Source organism: Pygocentrus nattereri, chromosome 16 (genome assembly GCF_015220715.1).
Source record: "Pygocentrus nattereri isolate fPygNat1 chromosome 16, fPygNat1.pri, whole genome shotgun sequence".
Classification (NCBI taxonomy): domain Eukaryota; kingdom Metazoa; phylum Chordata; class Actinopteri; order Characiformes; family Serrasalmidae; genus Pygocentrus; species Pygocentrus nattereri.
The window spans coordinates 34,638,153-34,660,156 of NC_051226.1; the positions used below are offsets into that span (position 1 = coordinate 34,638,153).

Here is a 22,004-nt window from a genome sequence, read left to right on the forward strand (position 1 = left end):
ATGCTGGCTTTGATTGAATGGAATGATTATGAACTAAAATTCAAGTTCCTTCCGTGTTCTAGTGCACATCTGATGCTAAATGCATCTGATATTTTTGAAAATTAATTAAAATTAACCGTAACCAAATTAGCCTTTGTTTTATGAAATGAGTGATGCTGTATTAACATAAGGGGTCTTAAACTGAAGTGATGGACATTTGTCCACTATTATGGAGCAACATGTTCACCTAGGCCTTTGCCTTATGACAGTTAACCTAATTACCACGGTAACCACCATAGTTCTAGAAACCCAGAGGTTGAGGTCCACTGATTGAACTATGCTTTTATTATGACCTTCTACAAACCCAAATTCAAGGAGCTGGGACAGTATGTGAAATGCAAATAAAATTGAAAAGTAGTGATTTTTAAATGTAGTACTTACATTTAAACAAACATAGCACAAAGACAAGATGTTCTGTAATGTTGTAACCCATCAACATGATTGTTTTTATTTATTTATAATTGTTACTCTGAAAGATCCTGCAAGGACTGGAGCAACCTAAGACTTGAAACATTGTAAAATGTTCAAAAAGACATCTTAAACAGGTGATGGACCTCAGCTTCGACCCGTCAGACAGCACTGCATTCAAAACTGGCATGTTTGTGTGATGGATATCAAGAATCCTTCAACAAGTCACTGTGATTAAACATTGTTCACTGCATTCATAAATGTAAGTTAAGACTGTAATATTCAGAGCAGAAATTATATGTCAAAAATGTCCAGAAACACTGCCAACTTCTCTGGGCTCGAGCTCATCTGACATGGACTGGTGTTCAGTGGAAACATGTATTGTGGATTGATGAGTCAACTGTTCAGATTGCTTATGGAAATAATGTACATTAAAAAAAGAAATTGACCATCCAGATCGTTACCAGTGTAAAGTTGAAAATCTAGCATCTGTCATGATGTGGAGGGGTGTTAGTGGATAACCGGCACATCTGTGAATGCATCTTTAATACTGAACACTTTTGAAGCAACATAAGCTGCCTTTTAGATGACATCTTTTTAAGGAATCTTTGTTCCTGTCTCGACTTTTGTTGGAACATCTTGCAAGCATCAAATTAGGAATAAGCATATATTTACAACAAACAATGAAGCTTATAAAGTAATACATCAAATATAATGTCTTCTGGCCAAAATGCTTCCCAGCATTTTTACTTTTTTGTTGATTTCTGTTAATTTACTCTTATTTTTTCTAATTTATGAATTTAATTCTTTTCGCAAAATGTTACTTTAGTGTCAACGCACACTCAAGCTAAATGTTAAGTTTGAATGTATTTTGCAGGTTGTTGTTCTTCTCACCTCTATTAGAGTCCTCAGAAACACATAATCTAAGCCATTTGTTTAATTACTGTACAAAACCAGCCATATAATATAATTGTTGTCAAAGCATTAAGTGATACTTTTTTAATCCCACAACCAGGGAAATTCCACCTCTGCATTTAACCCATCCATGAAGTGAAACACCACATACGTGCTAGTGAATACACACACACACTAGGGGCAGTGAACACACTTGCCCAGAGCGGTGGGCAGCCCTATCCACAGCGCCTGGGGAGCAATTGGGGGTTAGGTGTCTTGCTCAAGGACACCTCAGTCATGGACTGTCTGTGCTGGGGATCGAACCAGCAACCTTCTGGTCAGAGGGCCAGTTCCCTAACTGCCAGCCCACGACTGTCCCTGAAGTTACCTCAAGAAGAGAAATTGATTCAAGTTAACCTGACTAATTCAAGGTTAAGCAGAACTTGAAAAAGCAAAGCACTACCAGCTCAATGAAAACCATACAATATAAAGTTCCTTTATTTCATTTTTGAGGTAGCAAACATTAATGTTTTAAGTAAGTCAACCAGTTTAAGTTATAGTTGTTGGTCAGTGAAGTGGAAGTCGTTTATTGGCAGTACATGGACAAGATGACACCAGGACACTGAAATCAAACTGTTATTTTCGCTGCATACTTATGAGGAAGAACTGCATGGTGTCACTTTATTTCTCTTTTTTCCACATTTTGTACAATTCTGTTTTTTTAATGGAACAGAGTTTGTTTTTAGGTTTTATATCATCAACACATTAAGCAAAACTTTAACTAAAAAGAAACTAAAAGTAAGGTAATGAATGCATGATTATCTTGGGTTGGGTAACACTGCTGAGAAATAACACACCCAGTAGACAATGTTGGGTTTGATGGAATGCAATATTTACGAATTCAAATTCAAGTTCCTTCCTTGTTCTAGTGCGCATCTGATTTTCTTGAAAATGTCAACAAATTGAATTTAGTTAAACTGGCAAAACTCATTCAACATAGCTTTACACAAACATAAGCAGTGTATGTATAAAATATGAATAGAGAATACTTGAATACTGGAGCTTATGCCAGTAAACAAATAATGATATTTATGTTCTTTTGCCTGAAATAAATGATGTTGCATTAACATAAAGGGTCTTAAACTGAAGTGATGGACATTTGCTCCATTTATTACACTGTTATGGTTAGGGTGACCACCTCCAGGCAGACAAAATGTGGGACAAGTACCAAGTTTAAGTGGGACAATGTGGGACAGACGTAATAACTTTAAGCTTACCAAGAAACATTTATTCTTGCCTTTCAACCCCACCGACCAAAATATTAAGACACTACCTGACCCAAAAGATAGCCTAAAGTTGCTACGGTTTAAGGCATAGGCATATACACGACAAAACACTAATTTTGCAACCTCTTGTCTTTATTGAGACTATCAAATTAGTCAACTGTCCAAAGGACCAGGCATTATGCAGCTAAAAGTATGGTATCAGTTTTTTATCAAATTCAACTTAAAATACAAGGCACAAAAAATAACAGGCCTTGCCTATTTAAGTTCAACAAAACATTAGGCCTTAACAATTAACAATTGTTAACTTAACAATTTTAATGCAAAATATTAGGCCTAGCCTATACAAACTATTTCAGTGCAAATAAGGTAAACCAAAATCTTTTTGATAAGAAGATCCAAAAACCTTTGATAAGAATGGCCATCTGGGACCGGAGCAAGAACATCGGTTACGATGGATGCTGCTTTGGTGTGGCCACACGACATTTTCTTTGCTATCTCAGAGTCTGGAAAAATGACTGGGCCTAATTTGTTGTTGTTTGTTGTCTCAAATTTGAGATGGTTAACAATGTTGAGGAGGCGTTTGTGCGCATGTCAACAGCTTGATTGACATACGACTATGTACTCAAGTAAATTTTTTCAAGGCAGCTTTTTGAATTTTTAAGTAAAGTCAACTAATTTAAGGCGTAGTTGTAAGTCAGTGAAGTCAAAGTCCTTTCCACTGAGCACCAGTATGTGGACAAGATCACATTAGGACATGGAAATCCACTGTTATTTTTACTGTCTACTCTAAGCTGCATGGAAAAACTGCATGATTTCATGTTATTTCACTTTTTTCACATGTGGTACAATTCTCTTTATAATGGAATAGAGCTTATTTTTCATATCATATTAAATAAACAGAAACTAAAAGTAAGGTGATGAAAGTAAATGCTATGAAAGCAGAATGATCTTGGGTTGGACGACATTGCTAAGAAACAACACACAAAGACAATGCTGGCTTTGATTGAATGGAATGATGAAATTTTATGAACTAAAATTCAAGTTCCTTCCGTGTTCTAGTGCACATCTGATGCTAAATGCATCTGATATTTTTGAAAATGTCAATTAACCGTAACCAAATTAGCCTTTGTTTTATGAAATGAGTGATGCTGTATTAACATAAGGGGTCTTAAACTGAAGTGATGCACATTTGTCCACTATTATGGAGCAACATGTTCATCTAGGCCTGTGCCTTATGACAGTTAACCTAATTACCACGGTAACCACCATAGTTCTAGAAATCCTTGATTGACATACGACTCAGCCTATCGACTACCGCTTTTATTGCTGTCCTCTGAACTATTGGACAAAAGTCAAGCGTAAACCTATCAATGGTGTTTTTTAGGTAGGGTGGAATGAAAAAGCGGGACAGAATGCTCAATTTGCGTGACGCAGGACAAAGGGTAAAATTGCTGTACAGTGCAACGTAAAACGGGACAGGTGGTCACCCTAGTTATGGAGCAACATTTCAGGTAGGCCTAAGCCTAGTGACTGTTTTTGTTCATTAGACTGATTTACAGATGGATTTGTTGATTTATGCAAACCTCACAGAAATTTAACTAAACTTTTAAACTGGTTGGAAACACCACCGACTTCTCTGGGCTCGAGCTCATCTAAAATGGACTGATGCTTAGTGGAAATGTGAACTGCAGTCTGATGAGTCAAGCTTTCAGACTGTTTATGGAAATAATGGACCATGTTTTCTGGGTCACTGAAGAAAAGGACCATCGTGACTGTTACCAGTCTAAAGTTCAAAATCAATTTCAACAACATTTTAAATGTGTTCCCTGGGACTTCAAACATAAATGAGTCTTCTTTAGCTCTTTCACTTTCCCAACACAGCAATTATTGCCTCGTATGCACTGACGTTGGGTCGCCTGTCAATCATCGAAGACATCCGATTAACAGAAACTAAAACTATTTGAAATATGTTTGAAATGTGTGTTCATTACAGTTGTTTCAGTCAGTGCAGCATGTTTCCTAGCAATATGTGGAGATGAAATCAAAACTGTAGAGTCTGCCAAACACAACAGGCACCAGAAAAATGTGTTACACGCGGTCATGTCCGAGACGAAAGGAGCTCCAAACTGGCATCCATGACCTTTTGCTTTCCTGGCTGTAAACCCAACTGATACAGTCTCTGTGTGCTTTCAGGTTCTTTATACTCTATACTGGTCAGTTACTGGAACTAAGCCTGTACTGTGGCGGGTTGCCACTGTAGCCAGCTAGCTAACTATGCTAGCATTACTGTCGTCAAGCACAGTACAGCTCAAAACGGCTCAGAACAATCCTGTTCTTTATCTTTCTGTCACTTGAACACCAGACATTTCAGTTTAGACATAAGCCTTTATCCCTTACATGTGTGTTTTTAAGCATGTTTGCTGAAACTGAGCCTGTACTGCAGTGGGAGACACTGTAGGCTTGCGTTAGCTTAGCCTACGGCTTAAAACACTACATAACAGGTTCAATTTCAGCTGAAACACCACTCAGTCGACTTTGCCCGCGTTGTTATATGTTTTTATTTTCTATACTTGTTTTAGCAGGGCACCAGTTAGTTGAACTGAACCTGTACCTGTGTTTGGATCTCATTAGCTATTAGCTTAGCTAGGAGGCTACAGCTTCTCACCACAGAAAAGGCTTCATTTCAGCTTTCTGTGCCTTCAACATAAGCCACTTGACTTCACCTCAGAGTGGCGTCATCATCTAAACTTGTCCGTAAGGCTTTTGTTAGTTTGTATTGAACCCGTTTTGTGGTGACCTGAGCTGGCAGCATGCTAGCCAAGCTAATCCTAACCAGCTACTTAAGCCTGGTTAGCAGCACTGTTCAACATTTAGAAATTGGTATCGGGTTGAAGCTTTGGCGTCATTGAAAAGTGGGTTTTAAATTGTGCTCTGGCATCACTGATTTGGCATCTGTGTGAGCGAACTGAACTTACTTGATTGTTTTGGGGTTTAATATAACACCATGGCACAATTCTGACAAACGTCAGAGATACTTTTTTTAATCTCACAAACAGGGAAATTCCATCTCTGCATTTAACCTATCCGTGAAGTGAAACACCACACACACACTAGGGGGCAGTGAGCACACTTGCCCGGAGCAGTGGGCAGTCCTATCCATGGCAAGCAGTTGGAGGTTAGGTGTCTTGCTCATGGACTGTCGGCACTGGGAATCGAACCGGCAACCTTCTAGTCATAGGGCCAGTTTCCCTAACGTCCAGCCCACGACTGCCCGCAACACCAATAGCTCTGTCACTACTTCATCCCACCAGACTGTTCTGTGGCCTCAAGCAAGTTAGCTTTGGCCTCTCGATCACTGATGGCTACAGCATGTCTGGGATCAAGTTTATGAGCTGGTGAGAATATGCTGTGACCAGGATTACAGGGCTCATATTACTCCTCAGCTTGCAAGTACCAACTGATCTGACTATATTTAAACCACTAGAACTAGGACAAGGAACCGCACCCTACATAGTCACAAATTTCAGTGTCACTTGGAATTTGCTTTCCAGACAAATGAAACAACCTGCAGGATAGAGTATTATATACTTTTATTAAGTCCGCATAATTGCTCTGAGCAGTGCACTTGTGCAAATCAAATGATACTACATACTGCAGCCAGATTAAGGTTTTAAACAGTGAATGAATGCTGGATTTCTTGCAGTCTTCAAGAATGAACTGTGCAGTTATTGTTTTTAACCTTAGACAAATGATCCAGAAGGCATTACATACAATTATTAGGAACATGTACATATTCTGAACAGAGCACTTGTACAATATCTGGTTGTTGCAACATTGCAGTCAGATTAAATGTTAAGACACGGACAGATGGTTACTGATTTTCTGGTTTGCTCTAGCAGAAAGTTAGCAAGCGCTATTTTTGTCATTGTGGCATGTCGGTCTCTTCCAGTGATAGCAGGCTGACTGGACGGGATGTAGACGAGAGCGCGTGCATGCTCGCTTCAAGGCCGACAGCGCTGGATGAAGCGTGGGTAGAGACACACATCGCGGATGTGATGCCGGTTGAGCAGCCAGGTAAGGAAGCGCTCCAGTCCGAGACCATATCCTCCGTGTGGACATGTTCCAAACTTCCTCTGAAACAGAGAGCCACCATAAGCACGTTAAAGCTACAGTCATGACGACTGAGGTATTCCTTGGAAACCAGGGACGGGGGGGTATACACAGACCGGCCACTTCATTAAGTACACGCACATAAGATAGCAGGGGATGGAATACCCCAGTGTACATGCTCGTAAATGTACTAGAAGTAGAGAGTGGACACCACTTGAACATACCTGGTCAGTGTACCAGTAGTAGGGGGTGGGGTCAATGCCTTCTCTCTTGTAACCTTCCAGGAGCTCATCAGCATCCCAGATACGCATGGACCCTCCAACAATTTCCCCAACGTTAGGCATCAGCACGTCAACCTGAAAACACATGAGAACCAGGGTTTTCTTTTGGCTGGGTTGTGTGTGGAACACATGTTAAACGGTGAGAAGTAGCTACACCATAAGCATTTATTCTGTGTGGACAAATCAGATTAACGGTAAAGTGGACCTTCAGTGACTGGTGGAATAAAGAAGATATTAGTGGTTGCAGTCACTGAATACCCTGAACGATTTTACAAACTAAATTAATCATGACAAAGAACAACTTAAATTTTATTATTTTCTTTTTTAACGCAGCTAGCTTTTGCTGGCTACTTCATGGCAGATGACCTTGTAAAATGCCAAAGACCACAGTTTTCTGCCTGTACTTACTGGAACGGCAGCTAGTTAATGCAGCGGACTGACCGTTACAGCGCAATTATATGTTAACAACATGGATAAGCACAGCCAGAAATCGCTTCCAGAAAGCACAAGGAAAAAAGGCTGTGCAGTGCATCTCACGTTTTTCAGCCTTAAGGAAGAGCTTAATGTGAAGCCCCTCTCACATCACAGTTTGAATATCTTACTGACCGACTCGGTGAGGCGGCGGTCCTCGGGGCAGCGTTGCATGTAGAAGGACTTGATCTCAGCAGGGAAACGGCACAAGAGGATGACCTCGTTAATGGAGTCCGTCATCAGCCTCTCAGGGGCTTCAGGGATATCCTAAAAAGAGAATTTATAAAGACGCAGAGAACAAATGAATGAGGTGAATTACCTTCTATTAGGGTTGTATGATATGCATTATATGTCCAAAAGTATCCAGACAGCCCAGTTGTGCCCATATATGACTGCCAAAAATAAATAAATAAATAAATAAATAAATAAATAAATAATAATTTAAAAACAAAAATAAAAACTGACCAAAGAACGAGACATGCTGGAGCAGCCACACATGAGCCTATGGTCACCATGTCTAATGCCAAGTGTGGGCTATAAAGGGGGTATAAATCCCCCCAGCAATGGACTGTGGAGCAGTACAACTAAATTTTCTGGAGTGGGACCAGCTGATCATCCAACATCAGTACCCGACCTCACTAATGCTCAATCAAATCCTCACAGCAATGTTGAACATCTAGTGTAAAGCCTTGGGATGGCTTCGGAAAGTGTATGCAAACATTTGGACATGCAGTGTGTCTTTACAGATCTGTAGGTGCAGATTTTTTTTAACAATTTTGGAATGTTAAAATTATTTACTGCAATTAAGTATATTTAATAAAGTTTTTAGGTAAAATAAGTATCTCGCTGTATTCAAATCTCTGGCCTTGTATTGGCAGGCTGTTGGTCAAATATACAGCATACAGACCTCTCCGAACTCGTAGTAGGTCCCGTCGTCCTTTTTAATGTCGTGCTCCTTCAGCCACACGATAGCATCAGTGTAGTTCATCCTTTTAAATGGTCTCTTGGGGGGCTTGAAGTCCTACAGAATTATTAACATCAAAAACACACAACATAATTACAGTGAGACCAAGGCCAAGCCTTTCAACTGAAAGCCTGTGTTCCTTCAAAGCTTCTGCATCTGACTTCAGTTCAAGCTCGGAGGTTTTAAATTTAGCGTTAGGGATTTTACAGGCCTAAGAGTCATTTTTAACCGGTGCTGTATCAAGCCCTGCTGCAGCTGGATTACGTTTACCTGCGGAGGTTCTGTAACTGAAGTGATCAATGATAAAACGAGAATGATTTGAAACCATCGGACCATAATAACTGGAGAGATTTCAGTCCAGAAACTCAGTGTGTGGAATATTCATTTTTACATGACATTTATTCTATAAAAATTACACAGCAGATTCATACTGGGTTAAAATCACTCCACACTGCCTGTAGCTTTTACATATTGACAGTAATAATTGTGGAGTGATCTTATTCCAGTATGAATCTGCAGTGTGTGTAGTTTTACAGTCTGACTGTAATAATTGTGGAGTGATTTTAATCCAGTATGAATCTGCAGTGTGTGTAGTTTTACAGTCTGACAGTAATAATTGAGTGATTTTAATCCAGTATGAATCTGCAGTGTGTAGTTTTACAGTCTGACTGTAATAATTGTGGAGTGATTTTAATCCAGTATGAATCTGCAGTGTGTGTAGTTTTACAGTCTGATGGTAATAATTGTGGAGTGATTTTAATCCAGTATGAATCTGCAGTGTGTGTAGTTTTACAGTCTGACTGTAATAATTGTGGAGTGATTTTAATCCAGTATGAATCTGCAGTGTGTAGTTTTACAGTCTGATGGTAATAATTGTGGAGTGATTTTAATCCAGTATGAATCTGCAGTGTGTAGTTTTACAGTCTGACTGTAATAATTGTGGAGTGATTTTAATCCAGTATGAATCTGCAGTGTGTAGTTTTACAGTCTGACTGTAATAATTGTGGAGTGATTTTAATCCGGTATGAATCTGCAGTGTGTGTAGTTTTACAGTCTGACTGTAATAATTGTGGAGAGATTTTAATCCAGTATGAATCTGCAGCGTGTGTAGTTTTACAGTCTGACTGTAATAATTGTGGAGTGATTTTAATCCAGTATGAATCTGCAGCGTGTGTAGTTTTACAGTCTGACTGTAATAATTGTGGAGAGATTTTAATCCAGTATGAATCTGCAGTGTGTGTAGTTTTACAGTCTGACTGTAATAATTGTGGAGAGATTTTAATCCAGTATGAATCTGCAGTGTGTGTAGTTTTACAGTCTGACTGTAATAATTGTGGAGTGATTTTAATCCAGTATGAATCTGCAGTGTGTGTAGTTTTACAGTCTGACGGTAATAATTGTGGAGCGATTTTAATCCAGTATGAATCTGCAGTGTGTGGAAATCTGGGGAAATTACTTGGATGCTTTATCCCAAAATGGGTTGCGCAATTCCATACATTACCCAACCTCCTCTAGGGAAGCCAATCCAGCTACAGCAGTGCTTTAGCACTAAAAGAGGGATAGGTGTGAGGCCAGTGGTCATACAGGATTGATATCGTAGAGCAGGGCAGCAGCAGGGGACTTCAGGATGCGGTCCACCACGTCACACACCAAATCCTCCAGTCTGCACAGCAGGTCATCATAGCTCATGAAGGGACACTCGGCCTCGATGTGGGTGTACCTGAAAAACAGAAATCACAATGAAGAAGCTTCTCCAAAGAATTAAGCAGAGTGACATGGAGGTACTTTAAGGGCTGTTATCTTACAGTTGTCCCTACTACTACATCAGTGTCACTGCAATGCTGAGAATGATCCACCACTCGATTAATACCTTCTTCGGGGTGGTCCTGACCACTGATGAATGTGGTAAAGCTTGGGGGGGTCTAGGATATTTTAAGTGGACAACGCAGGTGTACCTAATAAAGTGAGCGCTTGCGTACATGTATGCTCAGCGTCCTGGAATGCAGAACTGCTCTCAGTGATGGAACTGGGCAAAATAGGAGGAGGTGTCCACTTTGTGTGTTCGTGTCTCTATGTGGGTGTGTGTGTTACTCACTCGGACAGGTGTCTGCGAGTGCGGGACTGCTCAGCGCGGTACGACTGGGCGATGCAGAAGGTGTCTCCCAGTGCGGGGATGCAGGTCTCCAGGTAAAGCTGGGAAGACTGGGTCAGGTACGCATACTCTCCAAAGTAATCCATCTTAAAGAGGGTGGAGCCACCCTCCACCTGTGTCTGCACCAGTGTGGGAGGGGTTATCTGCACAAAACGCAGAGCTGAGCCATCAGTATACAGGCTGGTCATTTATTCTGGACCTCATACATCTGGACCCGCCACACATCTAATTCATCACTATTCAGAACTATCACTATCAGAACGTCGACCTTTATTCCTGATAGTCGGAATAATTCATAGCAGCCACTCAATAAGTCTAAACATTAATAACTGAATAAAAAGCCTGCGGTTTAAGTGAATCTAATCAGGATAGAGGGGATTTGACGGGGCTACCTCGTAGTATCCGCGGCTGAAGAAGTGGTCCCTGAAGCACTGGGTGACGGTGGAGCGCACGCGCAGAATCTTGGAGACGTTCTCCCCGCGGATCATCATGTGCCTGTTGTTCAGCTGCACGTCCACATCCGACTCCTCGTTCAGCAGGTTATCGGCGCCCCCTGCTGGAGCCAGGCCAATCAGCTCCCAGAAATCACAGTGCAGCTCATGGCCACCTGGAGCCTGCACACACACATAGAGTCTCATGATTATCCCAGAAAATAAGTGTGGAGCCACCTGACTGAACGTACGTTTTGTTTTTCTATATAACTGCCTAAAAGATCCAACTTAAAACGTGTTTCAGAAACATCCAGATAGCAAAACGAACGCATATCGGGAACTATTTCAAAAACCGACAGATTTCTTTGGAATAATAGTCACTTTTAGCCCTCTCTTCGAGCCCTCAAATAACACTGTATTAAAAACTGGCAATCTTCAGTGATTGATATCGCCACAAGGGCTCATAAAATACTTGGACAAACTATTGGCCAATACCATCTTTCACTGCATCCACAAATCCCAGTTTAGACTTTACCATGCACCTTAAAAGCCATTTGTCAGAAATGTCCAGAAACGCCTCCGACTTCTCTGGGCTCAAGTTCATCTGAAATGACCTCTGTGGAAACGTCTACTGTGGTCTGAGCAGTCAACCTTTCAGAATTCAGGCTCATGGATAAGCATTTTTGGGTCATCTTGCATGTCACTAAAGTCACTATTTAGGGGCAACCAATTTTGTGAAATGCTCTGTTCTAGAGAAACTTACTGAGTCAGCATTGCTCACAGGGTTGGTGATAGAAACCAGACGTCCACCTCTAAAATCTCCCTCAGAAAGTCAGACGAAATAGTTGTGAATACGCTGCTTGATGACAGCTTTATGGTAGTTTTGTGACTAAATTGTATTTCAATAAAATTTTCTTAATCCATTCACGGTGGATTTTTTCAGATTTCTGACTGTTTTTCGATAATCAACAACTCATGTAGGTTCCCTGGTGGTTCTGGATAGTAAATAAAAAGTCTATATATTTGTGCTGTAGTCATGGCAACCCCTGGTTCCCATCACCACCACTGTAAAGAAATCAGAGTCTCTACAATCAATTTCACATCAAATCACTCTGATTGACTTGTTTTTGGTTACATTTCAAACACTGAATTTTTCCAGAACAGCTATGCTTATTTCAACATAACGTCAAGCCACATTCTGCACCTGTAACAACAGCATGGCTGAGTAAACAGAGCCAAAATTCCACATTTATAACTGGATCAGTCCGTCTTAAGTTTGATTTAGTGTGATTATTAAGTTTCACATACTGTCCTAACTTTGTAATCCAGTCATAATCGGGGACATCTGAACATTTGACTGATACAGTACATTGAGTGGAACCTAGACGAGGAGGTTTACCTGTTTTCCCTCAGGAACTGGCTTCACGGTCCCATACAGAGCCACTGTGCTCTCCGTGGACAGCACCAGACCGTTATAGCACTGACACTGTAAGAGAAAACATTAACTCTGAATATTTCACATACATAAACAAGAACAGAAAATAGAATAAACACCACCAATCTAGAGACTCTCCACTGAAACTGTTTCACAGACTAGGACTAGGGTTTCATATGAATCTTAAGAAACTCTTAAGATAAGTACCAGCTTATCAGTGAGAACACACTGCAGGAAGCCTGTTCCGTCTCTCAGCACGATAAACAGAAGATTCTTCCCTAAAATGCCACAAAATACAATCAATTAGTACAAACGGCATGACATTCCAGAAGCAACTATACACTCATCTATTCAAACACATATAAGCAATACTTGCTTGTTTTCTTCATAAACATAAACTGGAGATTATAACACATTTTAACTTCTGCTTTGCTAGATCTACCCCAGACAACTGTAAGTGCTAGAGCCTGTAACATGTCACTCACTACATGCACTGCAGTTCCAAACTGCCTCTGGAGGCATGTTAGCCCAAGACTTGAGCACTGCGAGCTTCAGGAAAGGGTTTTCTATGGCTGAGCAGCTGCACACAAGCCTAAGATGACTATGCGTCATCTTAGTCAAGATGACTAAGTGTCGACTGGAGGGGTGTAAAGCAGTATTTCTCAACCCACTACCATGCACTTACGAACCCTTATACAAGATGCTCAAACAACGTGATTTAAGGAGAGAGGTGTGAACAGAATCAAGGTCACTGGAGTGATTCTTTTGGGTGGGAAATGCTTTTGACTATATCAAAAATGTCTGTAGGGGTTTTCAGTCTCCATTATAAGCTAGTCAAGTTGAGAACTCTCTTAACAGTTACTGACTGACACCCAAGAGAGATTTTCTTATATTAATAGGGTGGCTAACAGTAAATCACAGTTAGCACCAAAAGAGCAGTGGGCCTAGAACGAGGGTTGAGCTACATTGGTGTAAAGCACGCTGCAACTGGACTCTGGAGCAGCGGAAGCATGTTCTCTGGAGTGATGAATCACACTTCACTATTTGGCAGTCTGATGGATTAATCTGGGTTTGCTGGATGCCAGGAGACGCTACGTACTGGAATGCACAGTGCCAGCAGTAAAGTTTGGTAGAGGTGGGATAACGGGCTGGGCTGTTTTTCAGGGTTTGGGCACAAATTCTCACAAACACATACAATCTTGTGGAAAGCCTTGCCAGAAAAGATGGTTTAGGAATGGGATGTCTCACAAGCTCGTATAGGTGACAGGTGTTTACACACTTTTGACCATATAGTGTATGTTAACCCTTTATTGTCTACCGTTCAGAAGCTACCGAAGAAATGAAACCATCTTCACCGCACACAAACTGTGGCTCTCTCTTCGCATTTCGGTAATATCTTGGTTCTGACTGACCAATGAAGATGCCACATATCTGTGGGATGCTGAATAATGACTGAACTGCTGCGTTTGAGGGAGAGGAGGAATTTGATGCCAGGCAAACCTACTCGTCAAGAAGGAAATTTGATTTGAAGGCTGAAAGATGAATTGCTGTTATATCAAAATCGCAATTTTAAAAATTGCACTTATCAAATCGAGAGCTGCAGTTTTAAATTATAGCCATGTTTTATTAACAATACTGTCTTAATTGGGGGACATTAACCTAATATCAGAGCTTGTAAACTGCCTGTAGACGCATTAGACCAAATCAGAAGCAACCAAAGAACTACATGCTGTGACATATACAAACACAGCTCACTGGGACTCAGGCATGTTTAGTGTTCAAGCCAGAAAAAGTGGATATTCTGCTCTTTTTGGCCAAAAATAACAGGCCTGGACAGAAAAATCACAATTACATATTTTCCCCAAATCGTTCAGCCCTACTAATTTGCTGTTCTGTGCCCCACCAGTGCTGTTGAAAGGCACATGGCCACTTGTTTAGCGGCCAAAATGTGAAAATGTTGTGGACAGAGGACCTGGCCAACTGGAAATGTATCGATCCGTACTGCATATATAAAACTGGCTTAACGGAAATAATGCAACATTATTTTCTTATGTTGAGTAAGACGGGCAAGAGTTGAAACATACCTTGCCGACGTAACCTGTGGACCCAGCCGAACACCTTCACCCTTTGTTCCCTCAGAGACTCCAGCCCGAAGATCTTGGCCTGAGACACACAGAAAAACCCCATTATATAACAAAGAACGTAACAGACAGCTAGCAAGCAAAGCCATAGTTGCATAGCTTTTGCATTGATCTTGACAAATGTACACAGGTATTTTCCCCTCTACCTGAGCGTAGACCACATGTTCAGTGAGTCTTGGCCCCAATAGTACACTACAGGTACTAAAACCCACCAAAGAGATCTGATTAAATTACAACACCCCCGCATAACTGGCTGAAAGCCAGCTGGCAAAAGAGGAAACGCTGATATAACTTCAGAGCAACGAGCTGAAATTCTGGTTGGAATTCACGTGACCAAAAGGAGCAAAGATCCTGAGCAACCTGTGCATTCCTAATCATGGGTGGTTTCTCCAGATGCAATCAACCTGCATGATTTTTTTAATTTATACAGCTGCTGTTTGCAGATCTACCGGTTTGACCAAGAGATGTCAAAAACTAAGCTGCAGGCGATGGAACAATTTTCAAAAGCCTCCAGGGGTAGAACGTCCTATTTCTTGTTGAGATAGAGAAGTAGGGTGAGGTCTTAGGGCTTTCAGAGACTCACTCCAGTTATGAGAAAAGAGTAAAGCTGGCATGATGGCTGCACAAGCGCCCGAAAGAAACCCACAAATGTGAGACTTTGTTAAAAATGATGATAACCAACCTGAAAGACCTGGTACACCACCAAAGTTTTTCAACTTTGGGGAAAAATATGCCTGAATATTTCTTTGCAAACTGAAAGACTACATGGAAACTAGCTGAATTATTCTTAAGTTATAGACGTGAGGAATGGCAGGACTCTTACAGCCCTTCTAACTAGCCACATTTACATGCAGCCTAACAATTCATCAATAATCTGACTAATAGCTCAATCAGAATAGAATATGTTCAGGTTAACACCTCAATCGGAATAGCCTAGGCCGATTAGGGCCATTCGGAATACAATTTCTAACCAATTGAACGAGGTGGGTACCCCTGTAAATAACCTGTTAAATAGAATAATAATATCCGTGTGAACGCCTGTATCTGATTACATTCCCTATCGGAAAGTTTAAGTCCGTTTATACCGGAGAGTTTATACTGTTCAACATGGCGAAGCAGAAACTGGTCTGCAGAGGAGACGAAGTTTATACTCTGATCTTTAAAAGACGGCGGTGGGACGAAAGTCCAGCTTATGTGTCTTAGAACACGATGTCCTCCTCTCGGCCTTCTTTAATAAGGACATGTGAAGGACGTTTTCCTGAGTCTATACACGTTTTAAAGCAATTAAAAACACAAGCACTGCTCACTGCTGCTCATCTCACTCTGACTGATGTTCGCCGTCATTGTAACATACTCAGTGGTTCTCCACTCATGCATGACATTTTGGATCTGATTACTTGTAGTGAGCATATAAATGAAGATTTTCCATCAGATTGTTGAGTATAGTGAGGATATAAACACCTCGGTCTAACTCTGTAATCGGAATGTATTCAATCGAATTGGCAAACGTCTTGGCATGTAAACACAGCCACTGGAAAACGACTCAAGTCTACATCAGATTCTTGCCGTGTTGAACTGTTATCACTGTTGTGCTCCTACGTGTGTAGATAAGATAAGAGCAAAGCCCAGATAAGAGAACAATGGTGAACTTTGGAATTTTAAAAAGAAATTTCTTCTCAAGAATGACTGACGTATGAGGCCAAAGGCACAAATCACAGAGAGGCGGAGAGATACATTTTTTAAAGCAGATTGGTCGCGTTAACTCCAAGTCGACTCGTTTTACGTGGAAACAGTGTTTGGGATGGAGTAACTACAAACCACAGGTGGTACTAAGAGAACCTTGACGTGTAATCACAGCAATTTTCTGACTTACTGTTTTGGGCTCCGGAAGGCTTGGGTCATTCTCAATGACGATCTTTTTGGCCTCTTCCAGATTCTTCTCTCTCCTCTCTGCATCCTCAGCCTGTCCGTGAACACCAAGGGACATTGTGTAGCATCGCATCACACACACACACACACACACACACACACACACACACACACACACACAGTGATCCTTAAAGAACACTTGGGTGCTATACAGAATTATACAGAACCATTTTTTTCCAAATATGCTAAATCCAGTCCATCTATCTGAAGAACTCTCACCATGCAAAGTACCCTTTAATGATGCGATCCCACACCTGGGAAATGTCCCTTCCGCAATCTAACACCACATACACACTAGTGAAGACACACTAGGGAGCAGTGAGCACACTGGAACAGTTGGGGGTTAGGCGTCATGTACTGTCGGTAAAGGCGGTTAAATCTGAGTTTTATTTATGTTTTTAACATGGCTTTGATGAATAAGGGCCACTGATGCAGCCACAGCCTCACCTACAGAACCAGCACATAACATTTTCCACATAAATACCTCCTTCTTGTCTTTGACATCTGTCTTCACGTGTTCCTTGTGGAAGAGCTTTTTCGTGTTCTTCATCTGGGTCTTGGAGATCACAGCCCAGCGCTGACAGCATGCAAAGAGAAAGAAAAGGGGAAATCACACCGGGACTGGTGCACAACAGAGACGGGGACTCGTAAGACAACTCTATACTAAAGCCTGGGGGTCAAAAACGAGCAAAGACTACCACGGGAAATAGACATTTGCCTTTGCCTGTCAATATGGTCACTACCATGCACAAGTAGTAAGTTAAGTGACCATTATTAGTCCCACAACGGGGAAATTTGACCCATCCATGAAGTGAGCGCGCGCGCACACACACACAAGGGCAGTGAGCAGACTTGCCTGGAGAGGTGGGCAGCCCTATCCACAGCGCCCAGGGAGCAGTTGGTGTCTTGCTCAAGTACATCTCAGTCATGTACTACCGGCCCTGGGGATTGAACCAGCAACCTTCCGGTCACAGGGCCAGTTCCCTAACCTCCAGCCCACGACGGCCCCCTAGTAGTGTGATGCCATTCTCTCAGTTTGCAGTAAACACTCATAAATAATGAGCGGTTAATTATTATACAGTTTAGTGTAAAATCCTTCAACCTGGTGGACAAAACCAGCAAACTAAAGGCTATAAATGTCGCATTTAAGGACACTGGAAAACATCCAGTCCATCAGCCACCAAAACAGCTGCAGTCAAGGATCCTGTGATTCATTTTAATGCTTTTAACACATAACTTGTAACTTTAACATGTACAGAAAATGGTTCTATATAGAACCATGAACACAAAGAACCCCTTCCATGATAAAAGGGCTCTGTGCATTGTCAAAGGGTTTTTCAGACTGATTGAGAATGTGCTGTAGATGGTTTTATATAGCACATTCTTAAAATGGTTCTATAGGGCACCAAAAAAGCTGGTCTATTGGTACAATGTCAGTCTTGTTACAATCGAAGAACCTTTTTGGTGCTATATAGAGCTCCGGTTTAGAATCATCTAAAGCACACTCTACATAAATCTTAAGAAACCATTAATCATGCAATGGGTTCTTTGAGTGTGCATGGTTCTATATAAAACCTTTTCAAAAATGGTTCTATATAACACTAAAAAGGCTTCTTCTACTGGTACAATGTCAGGCTTGTTAGAATAGAAAAACCCTTTCTGGGGCTATCTAGAACCCTTTTCAAAAAGGTTCGATAGAGAACCATCTGAAGCATCTCCTTTCACAAGGCATAGAATCCAATTAATCATGCAAAGGGTTCTTTGAGTGTCCATAGTTCTATATAGAACCTTTTTCTTCACTAAAGGACGCTTAAGGAACCACTATTTTTAAGGTGTGTAGGATAAACCAGTAGATTTTTTTTGCCATAATCTTTACACCAGCACGTCATATACCAGTGCAGATAATGCTGTGTTAGCCCGTTTAGCTGAGTGCCTGAGTCAGGGATGTTTCAGTCACACTTTATCTGAGATTGACACGCCAGCAGAACCTCACACGAGACAAATGACAAGAAGTTTGCCAAAGCTGAAGTTGGCTTCTGACTCAGCAGCTTCTTAAATGAATTTCCGGTTCCACCTTAAACAGCGCATTGGCTACATTCAGACGTGTGCAGGTGACCGAATGTAAGGCTGCGTTCACATTACCAGGTTGAAGTAGCACAGATCTGACTTTTTTGCCCTAATGTGACTCAGATCTGATGTCTTCAGGGCTGTGTGGACACAAAGCTGATCTTTTCGAATCTGACCAGAGCCACTTTCATGTGGTCCTAGATCGGATACGTGCCATGCGACTTTAACGTGACGCTCGGATCTGATTTCATGTGCTGTTTTTTCACTGTGTGTGACCATCATTCAGCGTTACCATGGCAGCAGTGCTGAACAGACGTTAAAGCCTTGACGTGGAGACGTTGAAAAGCAGCTCACCTTTTTCTCCTTCGTCTGGCTCTAATAATGAAGCCGAGAGCTGATCAGAGTTAATGATCTTCTCAATGAAGCTCGTTCTGCTCGTTAGCTTGAGCTGATTCAGTCACATGATGTTACTAGTAGGAGTAGGATGTGCGCATGAGGGTCTAAAACCATGTGATAATTATTGAATATGCAGAAGTGAAAGTGAAAGTAAAAGTAACAGAGCAGGCCACGTGTACAGCTGTACAGCAAGCTGTGGTTGAGGCCACAATACAAGGCTTTATCCTCCACTGTGAGGGTGGCAATGTGTTCTGCATAAATTATCAAGCAGCTTTAAGCTTATTTTCCAATGATTTTGAACTTCCCTAAAGAGTTTTGTCATAAATATCTTATGTGACCTACTTACAGTTATAGCATGAGGCCATAAGAGAGCTTCACTACAAAACTCACCTCATCCTCTTTCTGTGAATCCACATAGATGGTTGGGAAGGGTTCTTTACCAGCAAACAGCAGAGCCTAAAAGATAACATGAGAAAACAAAACCTCTACTCTCTCCTTAGGAACAAATAACCAGCACAAGAATTAGAAAAGCCATCACAAGGCATTAGAAAGAGGCATCTTGTCAAAATGTTGGTGGCGCAAAATGAACGGATTTACCCTCAAGGGGGTTTTGAAAGGGTTCTGCTCCGTCCCGTCTCCATCCTGATCGCTGCCCTGCTTGTCGGAGACGTACAGCTCCTCTGTCAAAACAAATTAAAACCAAGTTCAGTCCATGTCACACAGTCTGAGACCCAACATAACAAAAAAACAAAAAACAAAACAAAACCCAACAACATATTTTGTTTAAAAAGCACCGTCTGACCCCAAACACTCACGTTTCACTCCGCAGAGAATCAACAAACATCAGACATTAAACTAACAGGTCACTGCGCTGTGACAGAGATTCATTCAAACATGTTAGCAGCTGCGCATCTGATTAAACTGGCCACTTTATTAGAAACACCCGCCTTGTGCTTCCGCTCACTGGCCACTTTATTAGAAACACCCGCCTTGTGCTTCCGCTCACTGGCCACTTTATTAGAAACACCCGCCTTGTGCTTCCGCTCACTGGCAACTTTATTAGAAACACCCACCTTGTGCTTCCGCTCACTGGCCACTTTATTAGAAACACCCGCCTTGTGCTTCCACTCACTGGCCACTTTATTAGAAACACCCGCCTTGTGCTTCCGCTCACTGGCCACTTTATTAGAAACACCTGCCTTGTGCTTCCGCTCACTGGCCACTTTATTAGAAACACCCACCTTGTGCTTCCACTCATTGGCCACTTTATTAGAAACACCTGCCTTGTGCTTCCCCTCACTGGCCACTTTATTAGAAACACCCACCTTGTGCTTCCACTCACTGGCCACTTTATTAGAAACACCCGCCTTGTGCTTCCCCTCACTGGCCACTTTATTAGAAACACCCACCTTGTGCTTCCACTCACTGGCCACTTTATTAGAAACACCCGCCTTGTGCTTCCACTCACTGGCCACTTTATTAGAAACACCCGCCTTGTGCTTCCACTCACTGGCCACTTCATTATAAGCGGACATCTCGCAGGTCTACTATGTTACATAAGTGCGCAACAACAAACCTGTAGTCCATCTGCTACTGTAAAACGCATCAGACCCTCCAAAAAAGCCATGACTGGTCAGTTTGGTCAGATATCAGGCCGTTTCATGTCATCGCGGTCCCGGTGACTAACAGAGGAGACGGTGCAGACCGCGGCGGTGCGAGGGGCCCGGTGAGGCCCACTGCGTCCCCCTGCAGAGAAACTCGAAGCTTAAATCAGCTTCTTGTTCGAATTTTTCCGTTCCACCTTAAATAGTGCGGCAGATATGCGTGACTGCTGCACCGTTTAAGGTGGAACCGGAAAACTGGAACACGCCGGCGAACAGGAAGCCTGGAAGCCGGATGATGCAACCGCCGGCGCGGACTCGGCGAGGGCGCGAGGAAGACTTACTCAGGGACATCTTGTCTGCGTTCTTGGTCACCGTGTCCGTCATGTCCACTCCTCCTGCTCTCTGACCGCTCAGATTAAGCTCTACACCTGCGTCCCGCGCTAAACCTGGTTCTGTCTGAACGGACCGTCTGCTGCCCCCGCGGTTGCCAGAGCGCACTGCGCAGGCGCGGTGGCCGCCATGACACAGCAGAAAATGATTGGCTCACTTCGTTCAGCGGCAATTCGTCCAAGCCAGTGATTGGTTGGTCTGAAGGTAGGAGGCGGGAGTTTGAATAAAGCCTCTGCTGATTGGCCCTTTTTATCGGGCGAGTTTGAAATGATGTAAACTCGTGTAATTTTTTTATTACCTGATAAATTAAATCAATCATTGCTTCCACATTTTAAAGATATGCGCAGTGCTGTAAAATTACATAACATTAATATAACATTTAATATTACATATAATTTAATGTAAAATAAATTTGAATTTAGTAGAACAGCTGTTCATCTGTGCTTCCACTCACTGGCCACTTTATTAGAAACACCCACCTTGAGCTTCCACTCACTGGCCACTTTATTGGAAACACCCACCTTGTGCTTCCACTCACTGGCCACTTTATTAGAAACACCCACCTTGAGCTTCCACTCACTGGCCACTTTATTAGAAACACCCACCTTGTGCTTCCACTCACTGGCCACTTTATTAGAAACACCCACCTTGTGCTTCCACTCACTGGCCACTTTATTAGAAACACCCACCTTGTGCTTCCACTCACTGGCCACTTTATTAGAAACACCCACCTTGTGCTTCCACTCACTGGCCACTTTATTAGAAACACCCACCTTGTGCTTCCACTCACTGGCCACTTTATTAGAAACACCCACCTTGAGGTTCCACTCACTGGCCACTTTATTAGAAACACCCACCTTGTGCTTCCACTCACTGGCCACTTTATTAGAAACACCCACCTTGTGCTTCCACTCACTGGCCACTTTATTAGAAACACCCACCTTGTGCTTCCACTCACTGGCCACTTTATTAGAAACACCCACCTTGAGCTTCCACTCACTGGCCA

The 22,004-nt window shown here is 42.0% G+C and overlaps 1 protein-coding gene across 1 annotated transcript; it reads right to left on the bottom strand.

The window, feature by feature from the left end:
- Nucleotides 1-6,200: 6,200 nt before the first annotated feature.
- Nucleotides 6,201-21,121, bottom strand: nars1 (asparaginyl-tRNA synthetase 1). Its single transcript, XM_017717167.2, has 15 exons — nucleotides 20,950-21,121; nucleotides 19,602-19,684; nucleotides 19,395-19,460; nucleotides 17,026-17,118; nucleotides 16,486-16,575; nucleotides 14,556-14,634; nucleotides 12,679-12,749; nucleotides 12,436-12,522; nucleotides 10,998-11,219; nucleotides 10,549-10,748; nucleotides 10,038-10,173; nucleotides 8,397-8,510; nucleotides 7,625-7,756; nucleotides 6,962-7,093; nucleotides 6,201-6,760 (listed from the first exon to the last, which is right to left on the bottom strand). Exons 1-15 carry the CDS (start codon nucleotides 20,990-20,992, stop codon nucleotides 6,629-6,631), a joined length of 1,680 nt encoding a protein of 559 aa, XP_017572656.1. The 5' UTR covers nucleotides 20,993-21,121; the 3' UTR covers nucleotides 6,201-6,628.
- Nucleotides 21,122-22,004: the final 883 nt, after the last annotated feature.